This window comes from Ixodes scapularis, unplaced genomic scaffold, assembly GCF_016920785.2.
Source record: "Ixodes scapularis isolate PalLabHiFi unplaced genomic scaffold, ASM1692078v2 ptg000065l_1__unscaffolded, whole genome shotgun sequence".
In the NCBI taxonomy this organism is placed as follows: Eukaryota; Metazoa; Arthropoda; class Arachnida; order Ixodida; family Ixodidae; genus Ixodes; species Ixodes scapularis.
Genome location: NW_024609904.1, coordinates 653,448 through 670,764, shown reverse-complemented (window position 1 = coordinate 670,764; position 17,317 = coordinate 653,448). Strand labels below are relative to the sequence as shown.

General features: G+C 46.8%; 1 protein-coding gene across 1 annotated transcript in view; it reads right to left on the bottom strand.

Moving 5' to 3' along the window:
* Nucleotides 1-1,379: 1,379 nt before the first annotated feature.
* Nucleotides 1,380-17,317, bottom strand: part of LOC120849326 — a 37,941-nt gene continuing 22,003 nt past the window's right edge. Inside the window, exons 2-4 of the mRNA XM_040221530.1 lie at nucleotides 3,385-3,476; nucleotides 3,225-3,299; nucleotides 1,380-1,516 (exon numbers count right to left, since the gene is read on the bottom strand). Of these exons, the coding sequence (XP_040077464.1) occupies nucleotides 1,380-1,516; nucleotides 3,225-3,299; nucleotides 3,385-3,476 (304 nt within the window). The remainder of the gene's footprint in view (nucleotides 1,517-3,224; nucleotides 3,300-3,384; nucleotides 3,477-17,317) is intronic.

Genomic DNA, 17,317 nt, shown 5'->3' with positions numbered 1-17,317 from the left:
TATTGCAAATGCTTCCGAGAAAATACGTCCAGCGCAATTTTTTTTTCTTTAAAAATTGGGCGTCTAAGGACACGCAGGAATTTCTGTTGACAACTTTATTCGGCGTACGCACGGGACGTCGACGACGGTGGTGACAAAAGATCGCGATACGAAGCAATATGAGAGCGTTGGTGCGCACTAAACTCTATCCAAAACCGAGCATCGCTGACTCTTTTTTTTTTCTTCTTTCTTCTATTTTGCACGGAACCACGGTATGTACCAGATATGTGCCGTCGTTTCTTTTTGCCCAAACCGATCGCAGCGTAGCAGAAGCAGAAAATCTCTCGCTTGCCGCCTCGCGTCGCTGGCGCTTTCTTAATGGACAGGAGGGCACAACTCGCCACTTCCACGTCCGGAATCTTCGGTCGTGGTCCAAAATTTACTCGGTCTCACTCTAGGGTGAAGGTTTTGTACCTTTGCGATCGAAAACGTACCCGCGTCCACCATTACTCGATTTTTGTTGTCACGTGACATGATCCGCCAGGGTAACTGGGATAAATTCGAGTACATTTGAAGCGCACCCTTTGTTTTCTCCAGTATTTCTTCAGTTTTTCCTAGATACTGTCTCTAGGTACTGCTCACTCCGTTCTTGGCGGTCTTGGTGCCAGACTCAAGTCCGGACTTGAGTCAAGACCTCGCTGGAGACTGTGCTGGTTCCGTCTTGGTCTCAGTCATGGTGTCAGCCGAGACCGCCAGGCGCCTGAGTCAAGACTTGAGCCAAGATTTGAGTAAAGACTTTCTAGCAAGCGGCCCCTTGTGTCACATGAAATCACAACAGCCCTCGACCTTGTGTATGTTTCACTAGGGCAGCTTAAGAGTTCAGAAGATGCTCAGCCTCCATTGCAAGTTTTGTGCTTTTGGTAACATTTCGTCGCATGCGCAGCCAAAGCCCGGCTAAGGCCTCGAGCACATGCTATAAGCAGAAATACTACTGCATTATTTGCCTGCCACCGGCTGTAATAAGCAACACATGCTGGATTTTTACGTCACCTACCGCGGGCCTGCGACGACGCAAATTAGGCACGAGTAATGAGTCTTCGGCTGCGACTCGTTTTTACCTGTGAGAACACTAGTCAGATCAAACACTGATGCAGCGTCTAATGTTCAGTCGGTGCATTAAGCCCGTTCCGCAGTATTGTACGTGCAAAAACCAGTAAAGGTGCCTTGTTATCGAGACGGTGTTAGCTACTCCAACACAGTATATGTACGTGGCTGTACGAAGTAAGAAGCGGCAAAGTCCACGGAACAAACGAAATAAATATTTGTCAGGAGCTCTGCTTTCAAACAAACTGGTTTCGTCTCAACTATTTAATATTGATGCTCTCTTTGCCAGAAAACGATTACTGGTTGGGGCACTCAGTGCCTTTGTAGTACCAAAGGAAAGTTTTGTTGTTGCATGCGCCAAGATATTTTGAGCAGAAAGAAGAAGGTAGTTCATTCTTTTTCGGACGCTTACTTTCCCAAAGCTCGCAGTCACCTGCAATTGAAAGAGTAACGGCCATCAAAAGTATATTAAAGGAGATCAAAGTACATTCCGCAATTTAGTATAATTGTCAAATTTGTTTTATGGTAGTATGGACAATGAAAAGAATACGAGGAAGAGGAAAAAAAGAACAGTCAACGGTGCCGACGAATTAAGATGACTGAGGAAAGAATCCGAATGTGGTCATGGCTAACTTTTTAGTTTACTTTATATTCTTCTTTTTACCATAATCTGGCCAAGAGCGAACGATGCGGAACCCTCGTGTGAATCAGACCGATGGAGGCGAAGCACGTGAGAGCCCTTGCCAATGTAAAGGGGCGGACACTAGTACGAAAGAAAATAGTATTTTAATAAATCAAAGCATTGAGATTCATTTAAGTCAGATATAGTTTACTTCGATGAGGGGATTTTGAGGTAAAATACTCTGGCTATAAAATAGTTATTCTTTGTCGATTTGGTCCTTTTCTCATCAAGCACTGTCGTAAAAAATTAAAAAAAAACATTTGCTTTTTGCGAAGTTACAAGCACTTTAACGTTAATAATTAATGTGTTGCATTTTAAATTAGATATATAATGTTCTAAATTAACATTCGAACAATTATACCTGGAGGAGGCTTATCTGCGTGTAGAGCGAAACACATTTGTTTTTCTTTGTGACTTTGGACTGATCTATGTCTTTACTTCGATAGTTCCTCAAATTGAATCTACAATCAATTCCTTTTTTTTTTTGAGGCAAGAGTAGTACTCGACCGTGTGAAATTAATTTTAGAGATTAGTTTTAACACATCACTGAAAATAGACTCTAATAACAGGAAAGCATGTGTGACTTCATTTTCTTGCAAAATAGGGGGAAACGAATAATGGCAAAGAAATTACTGAGCTCAAAATGTGATTAAAAAAAAACGCCGGATGTGCAGTTTGACAATGAGGATGGCGTTTCATTTGCCCACTGTCCCTTCTCCCATCGTGCTTCCTCCCTGCGTGCTGGAGATGCACCATCTCCAGCATACATCTTTTGCTTTCCGTCATGCTTTAAATACACGCACACCAAATTGTTAGGAAAAGCAGAATGCTCCCGCTGAGTAAGAATTTTCTGTACTTCGTTTCAGCTGAAGTCCAGACACAGCCGCGGGCATGTGGCCCTGAACAGTGCTTGTACTGCACGAGCGCGCGTGTTGGCAGGATCGCATGTGCTTCTCTCGCACTTACCACTCATTCACGCTGGAAGCGGATCCGCTTTCGCAAAGCGATTGCGAACGCGGTTGTACAAAGATCCAGTACAATCGCACGCGCGCTTGATGTCACCGAGTGCGCGTGCAATTGTACTGGATCTTTATACAACCGCGTTCGCAACCGCTTTGCGAACGCGGATCCGCTTCCAGTGTGAATGAGCGGTTACGCCGCACTCACACTGGCCGCTAAACCGCATTCGTAAAATGGTTATGAACGCGGTTGTTTAAAGAAGCAGTACAAAATCACGCTCATTTGATGAGGAAAACGAGCGAATCCGCTTCCCGGTTTTCTTTATGGTCAGGAAAAGAGAATAGCTCTCGTTTGCATTTAGGCGCGGAGGGATGTTTTTATATGAAAAGAACCCGTTTTGTGCGCTTGCTTATATTACTTTGTGTGTTTATGACGTGTTGGACTCCTGCATGACAACACCCTTGATATAAGACACACAAGTTTCCAAAAGGGTGCTTACCTGATTCTTTATGGTAAAATAGAGCGCATGAGCTGCGGTCAGACAACAAGAGACAGATCCTTCCTGAATATATTTCTAGAAAAAAAAAACGCGGGACATGCTTGGCACGTGAAAAGAATATGCTAACAGACTAAAACAAATTACCGCAGAAATAACCTACGTGTATTTCCTTGGTGTCTGTAGGCATCCATGCAGTTGGGAAAACTATATCCCTCCGATCGAGTTGGCTTCATATCATACGTCGTCATTAACCTGCAACGGTTGTTAAGTGGAAACTGAAGCGGTTTTGTATTTCAGGAAAAACTTTAAATCTTCTTCATTTGGTGTCCAAGATCACATGTATCACGAATATTTTTTTTATTTGGTGCATGGAGGCTGCAGAACATCATTTCCCGATTCGATAACTGCCATTTATTTTGGTTCAGGAGAGCCGCGGCGCCGCAGTAAAGCAAGTCCCCCACAACGTAAAGGCCGCGGAGCCGCGTCCAACAATGATCAGATGACATTGAGAGGCGCATCTTGAGCACCTGCCAAAGTTATGCACGCGCATATACTTGCGATTTTTGAAAAGGTCCTAAAATCACGACACGACTGCTTCAGTGCGGAGAAATATACTTGGCAAGCTTCCAACCAGTGTTGCGGAGTTGCCACTCCGGAGTTGGAATGATTCCCGGAATCATACCGCATTTTCACGTCCCCAGAATGAAATGGGAATGGAATGGCGGCAACGTTGAAAGGAATGGAATGGGAATGAAATTAGGTGCCTTTTGCCCGGAATGGAATGGAAATGGAATGGGCACGGTTCTTCTTCTTTTTTTCTTTTTTTTGTGTTTACGGTCAGCTAAACCGAGCCAGTCAGTGAGTCAGTTGCTCAGAAATAAAATGAGCGGGAAACTGCTAGCCCGCGAGGAGCCCTAACAGACAGCAAAATGCAATACAAAAAAAACAAGCGTCAAACAAAGAGCAAAGGGGGAAAGGGGGGTAACGAAACAAGAAACCAAGCACCAAGCAAAAGAAAAGGGAGCGGCAAAGAAAGAAACCGCCATGCACAACTCCTCATCGTACTTGTCATGCTTTTTTTGTTGTTGTTGCGACGGTTTGTAGAATGCACGCGCGCGCACAGACTGAGATCTTGGAGCGGAAGGGACTCATAACTCGCAGAGCTCTCATAACTCGTTGACTTGGGCGCCGTCGAAACGTTGTTTAGCAGGCAGCCAACCCTGCTGCCTTCCACGTTCATTCGTGCGCACTCCTTTGAAGTGCGAAATGTGGGTTTGCTTCGGCATTAAAACAAAGTGAGATTCACTTCCCTGTTCTCTTGCGCTTTGCTCCGAGGCTTGTTTTTTTGTACTGCAATTGTATTGTATTTCCGCCTATTACTTGGTCTTTGTTCCGATGCTTGTTTTCTGTGTTTTATGTTTTAGTGGGTTGGACTTGGGGAGGGGGGGGGGGGGGGCTACAAGCAAGCTAGCGGATTCCCGCTCATTTTCCTTGACTTTAGTCTCTGCATACATTGTTTCCCCTTGCGATGGACCGCTGCGGACGCTCGCTACGAGTCACCCTAGGCAATCCAGTACCGTGTACGGGAGTGCAGGGTGACGAAGCACTCAGAAAGCACTGGATTGGTTCGACGGCTCTCGTGCTGTCTGTTGAGGTCCATTGTAGGGTGAAGTAGACTATCGTCGCTGCTCTTGGTGTGACCGAACTGACTAGTCCTGCAGAAAGACCGTCCCGCGCCAGACGAGGTGCGACCGTTGCTGTGAGGACAACTGATAAGGAGAGCTGGGTGCTAGCTGCCGCTGAGGTTTTGGCTTCCGTGCGTCTCGGCTGTCCGGTCTGCATTCGTGCTCCTTGTCTTGGACCCTATTTGAGGCGGTGAGAAGTCAGTTGGACGGTGTTATTGAGGAAGAGGAAACACGGGGTATGTCAATTCGAACGGTGCGGTATTACCCCGTTAATTGTATCTTGTTGTGAAGAGCTTTGTCAACGCTGACTTCCCTACCCGTCGCCACTACGCGAGCAACCGACACCGAGGTAAAAGAATGAATCGGTTGGTACCGTCTGCTGCCTGAACCCGCCACTCGAGCAGCGCGAAGAGGAACATCATAATTCCGACGAGAAGGCAAGACAATAACAGCTTGAGTCATGGCATCGTAGAAGACATTTTTCTACATTAGTCGCAAAGAAAATAAACAAGCTGCACGCTGAAAGTTGTGCAACAAAACTATACACGGTGCAGTCGGCGTATATAATCGAACTTTATTCGCCGCCTGATGAGGAAACACGAGAATGAGCATGCGAAGGGTGGAAAAGGGCAGGCGAACCAGCCAAAAATTGAATTGAATAGGATAAGAAATATCGAGATTCGTAAAGCAAGCGTGAACTTATGCGTTTTAAAACAGGTTTCGTGACATGGTCTATACGGTCCCTCGTGCTGCGCCGCAGAGGTTGCATTTTGTCAGAGGATGTGTTCTGCCGCTGTGCCTGGAGTCGCCTCAAGGCAGTCTACTAGCCGTGTTGCTGTATTTGAAGAATACAGTAATACGGCTTATTCCTCCGCCACGCACGAACTGGATATTTTTTTATGGTCTTATCAAACAAACACGCTGGCCGCGTATGTCTTAAAAGTCAAATGCAAAAAAAGTTAAAAAAAATAAAAGAAAATGAGTGCATTTAAGTTTTGCTGTTTGTTGCGAGCGACGTGGTCGCGAGAACGACGTCTTAAACAAGCATTGACATATCAAGGGGCTTTCTCGATGTTTGCAGTACATTGTAAATAAACACTTTCTGCCACCAGCGGTCCGCTTAGTAAAAATCAGTGCTTTTTTAAGGAATTTTGCTTGTTTTTCTTTTTTTTTGCAATTGTTTCTGCATTTGATAATGTCAGCTTTATGCTGCTTATGCCGGCAACAAAATGTAGCTGTCAAGTGCCAATTTTTACGTTTAGGAATTAAAGGAATAGAATGGAAAGATTTGGCCATTCCAGGAGTGGGAATGGGCTCAGTGTCTCCATTCTTAGGAATTGAAAGGAATTGAATTATCGAAAACTCTAATTCCCCGGAATGGAATTGGAATGGAATGGGGGTGCCCATTCCGCAACACTACTTCCAACTGCACGCACGCCCCACACGAGCGACATGTGCTTGGCGGCCGAAAGACCTGGGTATGACGTAATGACTGGTCAGAGGTTTTTTTGTGTTCTTCCCCGTATTGCTACGCCTTTGAGGAGAGCGAACGCGATATTCCAATTCATGAGAAAAAAATACTCTATACTCGTCCGTCATGCTACATTGTCAAGGCTAGCCTAGCCTCACTAGTGCTCCAGCGTTGTCAAAGCTATTCTCGGCGTGAACTATTTTATGTTACGTCACCGGGGGTAGCGTAGCTTCCACAGTTCTCCAACACTGTCAAAGTTAGACTTCGTTTCAGCTGAAGTCCAGACGCAGCCAAAGCAAAGATGCAATGAAGCCTCAGCCCACCAAGTGGCGTCTAAACACAAGTCACTACGCCGTTTCTGTTTATGATTTGTTCAGCGATTATAGAACACCGTAAAGGAACATGTCGAGCACCATTATGTGCGCTTTTTACGCTCTCTTATTTATACCCTTATCTCGTAATGTTGACTCCTTCTGGAGTATACTTGCGCGAGATCGCACGAAGGAGACTAAATATGAACCTAATTACATCTTCAAAAGCGCGGGGCTGCTGCGCTGTGGACATTATGCAGGCCTTACAAATGTAGCACGAATCAGTTTACGCCGAGTATAGAACCCAGCTCTAACTCGTTTTTCTGAAGAACCCCTTCACCTTCCCTTTAAACAGGCACGGGATCAAAATAACGTGAACGCGAGCTCTCTTCTCTTCGAAGTCAGTCACCGAGAAGCGCAATGCGTATTGCGCTCGTGACGTCAATAGTTCCTGCAGGGCTAAGTTACTTCCAAACGTTGCCGCCTGGTGGCGTCAAAGCGTGACAATCTCACCTAGAAGTAATATCCGAGGACAGTACGCCCTACGGCTTATACATAGCTTGCCCATAACGTCATTCGCAGCCATGCCGGTACTTTATGGTCCACAAGCATTCGGCTTACCGTGTTAGTTCCACCACCCAAAGGTGGCAGCGTGAGGAAACCAATAAGTACAAATAAGCGTAAGTGCCGAGCAATGGCGACACCTCCAACCTTCACTTTAAAAAAGCCTGTGCGTCTACTTTCAAGCACAACACTCGGAGAGCGAATTACCGCAACTAACGGAGGCATCTCGCTGAATGACGATGCCGAAGCCTATGTTTAGACCAACAACCGCAGTCGTAGTTCTGACACTAAGCAATGCAACCGTGACATTTTGCATTGCTTAATGTCACAACTCGGACTGCGTTTTTTGGTCTACACATATGTTTCGGCGTCGTCATTCGCTGAGATACCTCCGTAAGTTGCGCTGATTGGCTCTCCGAGTGTTGTGCGGGAAAGTAGACGCACGGTCTTTTTTTAGGGTGTATGTATAAAACATATTCACTGGGTGCCATATTTGAGCGCGCTAAACACAGCGCATAGGGGAGGAGTGAAAGGGGGGGGAGGGAAGAGAGGAGGGGGCTTGAAAGGGCTCCCCGCATACTCAGATTACGCTCCTAACGCCTGTAAAGAGCGGCGATCTTGAAGGTGTGCAATGCAAGTTCCGGAAGCAGTGTGGGAGCTTGAACGTATATAACGTAGTAAATAATTTTTTTTAACCAGAATCAAACTTAAAATTTTTAAATCGCTATTCTAGCCCGTCTTATGCTACGCGTAAAATAAGTAAATCCACTGGCTCAACTAATTTAAAGTTACTCCGGGTGCTGCATAGAAACTTCTTCATGCCATAGCTAATGTTCCTTCAACCTCCCCATTATTGTCCCTCTTTGACAACCTTTTTAAAGCCGATGTGTGAAAACTTGAGTTAACGATTAATATTAAAATACCAATTGGCTATAAAAGGTAAATCTGAAGCATTTATGAACCTCGCTAAAATGTGGGACCTTCATTCCCACATTTTACATCCATGGCAATACATCCATGGCAAATATTAAAATTGCGTACTAACTTTCGCCACAAAATAATTAGACATGCACTTCCTGCTTGCTAAATTATATCGCATCACAAGAGATTAATGTTATGTGACTACATAAAAATAACATCAATAACATTGTATAAAAAGTCGCATTGTTTATTTGTTTGTTCGTCTCTTTTGGTTGTTTCCTTTTGTTTGTCTACCATAAAGAAGTAGCGAGGGCTCGTCAAGCTGTACAGAAAAAACTTTTTCCTTCTGTATCCTCTATAATCATGTGTGATAAAAAATAAAGATAATATAGAATTGAAAAAAAAAACACTTCAGAGTTCTTAGCCTAGTCACATTTAGTACTAAGCAACTACAGGAGCGAGCCATACTTCCCCGACTTTGCACTGCTTCCAAGGAACTCATAACGTGCGGCTTTCCAACGGAACTTCACAGACCGCCCCAAGAGGCTTTTTTGAAATCTCTAAATTTTCTCCGAAATTAGTTTTCTTGACTTTCCTGCCGGTAGCCCCGAAACACTACTCTAGGTTGGTGTTTCTCGACAGACGGCGCAGCAGAAACTACACATAAACAAAAAAAAAAGAGTGCATACATTTGATTTCCGTACCCCTTTAACCAAGCCCTAATGGCATAAAAGTTTTTTCCTGGAAGGCCTTATGAAGGCCTGATATAATTGCGTTAGCCTAGGGTAGGATGTGGGCTCACCGCGCCCGCTGCTGAGGCGGCTCATGTCTGAATTGAGTGATGGCGCTCCGGACGACTTCTCCTGAAGCTTCCCCGCGCACTTCTGTGATCACGTACAGGTCAGTGCGTGTGTGCGTCGTTGTTTCCTTCGCCAGATGTGGGAAGATTCGAAAGAATCGCAGAAACTGTGTCGGCCGAGAGAACAAAAGTCTAGACGGCGCTGCTCGTTTGCAAGCTCGACCACAAGCTGGGACAGTTCAGATCCCGAATCCGCAAAGATCGCCGCTCGGCCAACAACGGCTCGAACCCCTGGGACCCCACCACGGGAATGCTGAACTCCCTGCATCGCAGGAAATTCGGCCGGCTCTTCTGATATCCGGGCATGCAGGGAGCCCTCGACATGTGCTCGAAACCGGCCTGCTAGAAGTCAACAGCCCATGGTGGCCCCACAAAGGCCACTGTCGCGAAGACCGCTAGAAGCCAAACGCTCTTCACCCTCTTCAATTGCAAGATCCACCCCTCTCCGTTCTCCACAGGTTGCATTTAAACCAGCATCACCATTTCTTTAAAAAAATTAGTCAGTGCAATACCATCTCACCGTCGTTTTACGCGGCGCCGCTGGCCTTCACGGTATAAACAACATGCCTTATTTCGGTGCCGCGGCTCTCCTTGGCCTAAATGAATCACTATCACTATTTAGTGCAAATCTATAGATCCTTTTTGTAAAGCCGCTTTCATCTTGGGAGTTGCAGCGCCGATGATGCCGTCTAACGGCTTAGACTTTCAAATACCGGCTGGGTTTGGCATCCCATCTATCTGGGTAGGCAACCGTGTGGTTATGGGATAGGCTTGGCTAGACATGGCTATGGTGGGCTACAATACCTTGGCTGGAACTTGGCCGGTCCAATCGAGCTGGCTAATGAGAGGCCATCATCTTGATTCTCCGAAAGAATGAAAACGAAGACGGTGGGGAGTTTTGAATGAGTTTCTCCAACGAAGCTATATATGAGGAGTTTGATGTAGTATATGCAGGTGAGCTCTTGGCATTTGACAGCTGCATTTTGAGTGGTGACATATAGACGTTTTTATATTCTTCACGCGAAAATGAAGCAATAGTATACCTTGGAGTGATAACCTAATCGGACACATGCACCGGATTCGAATCGGTCCGTTTGCCGTAGACGAATTTGACGTGAGCATAAACTTGACGATGAGTCTGATACAAAGGCCTCTCGAAAGAGTATCACAATAGACTGACTTTATAAATAAGAATCTTTGTGAAACATGTGTAGCGTAATCACATTGCAGCACCACTCTCGCTGCAGCTTCTTGTGGTGCACTTTCCGCGATTATTCTTATGCTTACTAAAAATATTGTTGCAACCGGCGACGGCTCAATGATAGCCAGACAACCGTAGATTTTCAGAAATAGTAAAAATAAGCACTTAAAACTAATTCACGCATGACGTATGTTTCTATGTCCAACATCCAGAAAAGCACCGGGTCGAGGGCACGTCAGTTACGCACTGGTATGAGGTTACACGAAAAAGGTGTATTTTTTACTCTCCTTCTTGATTTTGAGTGACTTACCTTCCCGTTTTTAACTGAAATGAATAGACGCGCAGTTTGTTTGGAAACAACAATACTAATCGGGGCTGTGTGGATATTTAAGGAGCGTGTCGTTCAGCCATTTTAAAGTTGCGACGGGTCACTCTCTGTAGATGAGCAATTTAGCCAGTGCAGTACAACCGCTAGCTTGGGGCCTTTAACGTGCAAAACGCACTAGTGAGACACGACCGCATGCCGGTACGATAAATAACTTGAAATAAATTATGTGTATGTTTATACAGCCGGAAATTAGTCTGTCTCTGGGCGTCCCGTGTCTCAGCGGTAGATAAGCAATTAAGCCAGTGCAGTAACACCGCCAAACTAGGGTCTTAAACGTTCATCACGCATTACACTGTTAGCAAGTCCCGTGTACTTGGTGAATATTTGGGGTAAAAAAACACGCTATTTACACAGATTACCTTAAATTTACGCGTTGAGTAACGGATAATTCATTCAAAAATCATGCGAGGTTGTAAAAAACGTGTTTTGGTTCGGTCATACACGTATAACCGTGTAGCTGACCTCGAAAACACGCATTACCCCCGGCGGCGATCGCAGCATTGCCGGCTACTGAAGCACCGGAATGCTTGAGGACACGCCTAGAAAGGACCGTGGAGACAAATTCCGCGGAAATAAACATGTCTCGGGGGCAGATATGCACCAAAAGCAATTACGCCATGTCGCGGGACGAGGCGAACAACGCGCTTCTTCCTGCCATTGGAGCCATTAATTCTGGTCGATGGCAATGCGGCTTCCCTCATGTCGCCATGTTTGTATTCATTGTAGGGGTCTTAATATTTGTTTCTTACACACCACAAAGAAATTTAGGGGTCTATCACTCGTTCTAAACATTTACAATGGTTATAAAAAGCGTACAGTGGTAATCACACTTGTCTATAACGCGCGAGCGTGCGGCTTTCTCCGGGGAGCGCTAGACTGGTGGCATTCGCGGAAGCTAAGCTAGTCACGTGGCGCAACATGGAACGGCCCGCTCGAGGGGTGTCGTTCCCACTCTATCAGCTGGCGGCGAACGCGGAAGGCGGCTTGCAAGCTTTTTACAAACGTCATTGCTCGAACAATAAACAAACTGAAGCATGAAGGCGTATCGACGATTTCGTCATCAAAGAACAGAAAAATATATCATAAAGCACTTCACTTTTATCGCTTATCAAGCTGATAGAGTGGGCAGGACAGCCCTCGAGCGGGCCGTTCCATATTGCACCACGTGACTAGCTTACTTTCCGCGAATGATAACAGTCTAGCGCTTTCCGGAGAAAGCCGCACGCTCGCGCGTTATAGACAAGTGTGATTACCACTGTACCTTCGATCTGAACACGTGACATTGCAGTTGGTTTCGTTTTGGCTTCAACCCTTCAACTGCAAGCGAAGGTGCCGCCCCTTCCTATGCACCCTCCTCAGAATTTACGGCGCTCCGTGGTGGCCAGTGTTGCTGCATCTGTAGGTCATCTTTAAGTTAGAGCTGACAGAGAAAACCTGGCCACGGCGCAACGCCGATGTACGCTGGAAGCTAGAGCCGGTTTGCTTTCGTTGTTTTTATTGGGACGGAGAAAATCTAACAAAAACGCACGTTTAACATGGCGCCGGTATTGTTTTGGTTGGACGGACAGGGGGGAAGCTGCTCGGTTTGTGAGCACATGTGGCGAAAACGTGACCAGAGAAGTGCCCCAGTAATGTTCCCGGAAGACGGAAAGTATCATTCGGAATTATCGTGTGTGCTTGGAAAACGAAGGTAGTCACGGGGTCCACGAGTGCGCCACCACCAGCCAAGGTTCACGACAGCGCTGCGTTGACTTCGGCGATCTCATTCTGTTTGGTGCAACCCGGCGATGCGACTAAGAGCTGAAACGTTCGCGGTGTGTGGTGCGGTGCTTCGAGGTAGAAAGCCACACTAACACGGAGAGCGAATTGGTTGTTGTGGGGTTCAAATTCTACGGGTTCAGTCCCGTCGTCTTCAGTTGATCCGGTCCAGCTGGTCCGGGAGGCCGCAGCAAGCGTCTTTAAAAGTATATCTTCCTTCGTTACGTTTCAAAATGTGGAAGTATACCGACGCATGCCGTGAGTAAACAGCTGCGGGCGTTTTCAACAAAATTACGTCGTTTAAATTGAACAATAGACTCCGGATTGTTGTCCTATATCTGCCGTTTTTTATGTTCCGTGTTGTTGGACTGCGTTTGCACGGCGACCTCTTTGAACAGCAACGCACGCCGCTCAAGTAGATGATTCGCTCCTACAAACGACCGTTATACAGAATTTCAGGGGAACTTAAGTCTCCACCGATATTTTCCTGTAAATCACGGGCGAGTTTTTTGCGCTCATCATGCGGTGTGAGTAAATTAGGGCAAGATTTCGTACCTGCCCACAGATGCATTAACTGAGACCATTTTTTATGTAGTGAACATAGTGCTTTTTCTTTATTTTGGAAAGAGGCGTTGGGGCATTTATTGCTGTACAATCACTTGAGAGCTTAGAAATAGCGGAGAGCGAGCAAGCTTTCCCAACTTTGTCCCTTTTCTCTCTGGCACTGCCCCTAGTTTCAGTTACAGTAGGTATTCCTACTAGCAGGTACAAACTGCTCTAAAGCATGTAAAAGACAGGGGAAGTCAGGACGTTGCGAACTTGTGTTTTGCGCTTTTTGCAAGGTGACTGGGTAAATGCTCTTGCGAACTATGCGGAATATGCAAACGAGTTAGTTATGCGCGTCGTTTGCGTCTCTCCAGCAAAACGAATAAGAAGATATACAAAGGCGCAATCACAAGCCAAGATTTACGATAACTGCCTTTGGTTCGGTGGTGCGTGTAGTTGTATTTTACCCTGCTCTCAGCAACACCGTCTCATGACGGAGAGCTGGAACGGTCACGGTTTGTGCTGGCCTACCGGTTGACAGATACCCGCATCGCCCGCATCGGTACCGAGTGTACTTGGGCTGTTGATGGTCAAGCCTTTCATCCGCGGCTTGACGCCAGCTGATCCTGCTGGTCAACGGTGAGGAAGCGCCTAGAGTGACCTCTTAGGTAAATTAAATCCTCGTTCATTCAGTTATCCGTTGTCGAAGTGTGGAAGATGTCCAACGTGTACTGAGGGAGGAAAGTACGAACGTTTTGCCTTGCTTTTATAACCAAATCCAGAGCAGCGAGATAACTGCATTGCGTAGTTCAAAATTACGAAGCAATAAGTTTCAACCAGGTCGAGTACTTCACCGGGGATAGAGGCGAGACGGTGCACACTGTTTAAACGCTTACAGTATAGTCACGAGTGGTACCAGGAAAACGACGTCAACAGAGAAGGAGCTCGTAATTCAGCATAATGCAGTGCCACGGGCCCTGGTATTTTCGAAATTCGGAAAGATAACGGTATAAACAAAAACGCATTAGCGTTACACAAGTGATCACGAATAACACCGGTCACAAACTCCCGAGTCCCACCGCTCCACTCAGCACCGACACGACATACGACAACAAACTGCATTGAAACGCCCCAAAAGTGAAGGCGTCTGCTCCCGTACTGCAACCAGCGGAATTGAAGAGTTGGCCGGATGTCCTTCACAAGAATATATAAAAGATGCTTTGCGCAAGGATCATTTCCATTTAATATTAATTACATAATGATAAAATCCCAATAATTTGTATCTAATTCAAGCTAGTCGGACTGCTAATAACACTGGTCTAGCATAAAAATAACAAAAATATAAACTTCTTCACGACCGGTTTAAGATTTATTGTTAATACATCGTTATTTTTCGCAACGAACTAACATTATAGATTTTGCCTGCATACTTTTTAAATGCAAACAGTTCTTTCATACGGCTGTCCATTGTGCCGTGATTTGTGTTTTCTTCTCTAAATCTGTAACGGTCAGCAACTAAAGAGCTCACCCGCACATGTCAAGCTTATATACGCCGCGGGGAGGAAGGCACGTTGAGTAGGAAGTGTCGGGCGCAGTGTTGGTGCTGTGTTTCTGTATATGTCGGTGATGTGTAATGCGTGGTATTCGTGTTGTCTGCGATATATGTAGGGTTCCCGTTTACTCGTGATCGGTCGTAGCGTATTAGCAGACTCGTTGTTTTTTTCTATAGACTGTTAGAAATCTCGCTAGGTGGCGTAAGTTAACGCTCCATTCCAAATAGTTCGCTCGAATTATTTGTTCATGTAAGTTCGACACTCGTGTTTCTGTCTAGCGGCTCCGTCACACTGCCGCACTGCGTTGTAGGTACCGACGCCGTCGACCGCCGAGGACGCACGTACGTACCTTTGCACGCAGCTACGTCCGCCGCTTGGAGACTGTTTACTGTGTATAAAAGACATCGAACGAATCAAACGCGTCCTGTGTGCTCTTTATTCGACTGAAAGGCTCGTCTCTCGCCTGTTCTCAGCTGCTGGCCGCCATGTTTCATCAGCAGCACGCTCAGAGCACGCTCAGCCAACACGCTCAGCCGTGTTTAGCGGAAGAAAAACACGGTATATTGCGTTAAGTTTACACGGCACCTGATATGTAGACGAATTACACACATGGCTGCGTGTAAAACGAAGACGTTATGACGTGTCCGCTATGGGACTACGATTTACACGTCTGGGCGTGTTATTTTCGCTAACAGTGTAGGGATACACGACCGCATGCCGGTACGATGCTCATACAGATGAAAACGGGAAGGGGCGGGTAGTAAAGCCGGGATCATGAGTTCTGCAGCGCGAGCTTTCGCTTCACGTTCTCCGAGTTCGTGTGCCCTAGACCACACAGCCACAAATTTTTCTTTGTATTTATTGCATGGAAAGGTGACAGAACAAAACATCAAGCATACAGTGCGACTAAGTTATCACTTATAAGAATAACAATACAAACAATTAATCGTTTCTTGATCACAGAAAAGTAATTTTTTCGCTTTACGCTCGGGAAACGAAGATAGGATTCAGAATAAATTACATAGTTAAAAAACAAGAAGATGGAGAGATCAATCAATGAGAGCTATGGGAGCCGAGGGTGAAACACGCGGCAGAGGGCACGTTACAGACGGTCGGTGGAGAAGTCACGAGCTGGCGCGAGACAGTGCGTGATGAGCGAGGCTAGAGCTGGGCAAGAACGTCGGAGCCGGGCTGCACGGCGTGGCCCATGGCGAACCCCACCCAGCCAGGTTCGAAGTCCGGACTGGTAAAAACGGCAAGCCCTGGCCATATGACCTGGGCTACGACCATCCCGGGGTGGTTCCGCAGCGAGTCTCGGCAGTGATATCCCGGGACAGCCAGCCTACGCAGCGCTGGCGTGGGAATGACGATCCGCCGGCCTGGACACGGACCCTGAATGTGAGCTCTGATCGACGAGCGACAACAAGGAACGGTGTGCCCGGACTGCCAGCTCTCGACGACGGGCAACCGGGAGGTACAGTAAACAATTAGGTGTTTCTCGTTGTGTTACGTCACCCCCTGGGTGACGAGCGAAACGCATACCTATTCTCATATGTTATTCAATGTGCACTAGTTCCTATTGGAACAATTTATTTACCCCCCCTATGTAATACCCTCTCACGAGGGCCTTAAGGGGTAATATGAATAAATAAATAAATAAATAAATATCGGTCGGCTATTATTAGTAGAGGGACCTCCATAAAAAGAACCCAACATTAAGATGGCGCCCAACGTGGGGCCCGTTCGGTATGCCTCTGCTTCTACTCGTTCCCACGGAGTCCCATGGATCCGTTGAGCGGGTTGTTCACTAACGCTAACAATGCCCGTTTAGACGAAGTATGCTGGAATGTTGCGACTTGTGTCACAGCAGGGCTCAGCAGGTGTCTCCTCGAATCGAGTACCTAAAGGGCTCGAAGGACGAGGTTGCGGGTGCACATTTTCGGGTACTCCAGGATAGTGGTTGCCGGGAGGTGATGCAACCGGGGGAGGCCGAAGAGCGCGGTTAAGATGTAAGAAAGTCGTCTTCGGAGGCAGAGGAGAGGCACGGCATATTCGCTGGAAGGCGGGATAGCGACTGGCAGGAGGGAAAACAGCCAGGACTCATTGCAGACTTAGTATATAGGCTTAGGGTGATGCGGTAGGCAAGTAAGCGCTTCTCGAGGCCCGGGGTGCAGATTGGTTTTTGTCAATAGGTGCCAGAAAGATTGCGGGAATAGCAGTTGACACCGGGAGCGCTGGCGGACGAGAGTGTCAGCGGGTGTCGGGTAAACAGGCGGAAATGGCGGTTGACATCCGGAACGCTGGCAGGCGAGTTAATGAGCACTCTGATTTGTAACTTTCTGGGCCATGACGGCTCGTTGCTTCGCGTCATTCCAAGAATCGACGGAGTGCAGAGGGACGACTCTCCCTTGAGAGGGGTCGTTCCAAAAAAGTTACGAAATGATTTATATGATCCTGTCTCAACTTCACTCTGGCCGGTCGTGGCAGTGACAGCAAGACTTTTGATAAGTTATGTCGCGTCACGACCTGGCTGGGGGTGAGGCGGTAGACATTTAGGGGGCTTGTTGCTGTCCAGATTTCCTTGAGGCGTGAACGGTTATAGTGGGCTTGCTCGCTGAGCTGCCGCCCCCTCCGAAATCCGATCAGTCCCTAGAGCTCGTATGCACGTGGACGGAACGGGACGCTGAAGCTTACATCGAGTAGCACATGGTGTATGTAGCCTGTATTGTTAGCCTGGGCTAGATGTGCAGGAAGGTTAATCTAGCCCAGGCTAAACAATACAGTAAGCTGTGGCACCAAACACAAGACAGAATACGTTCCATGCGCCAACGGAGTC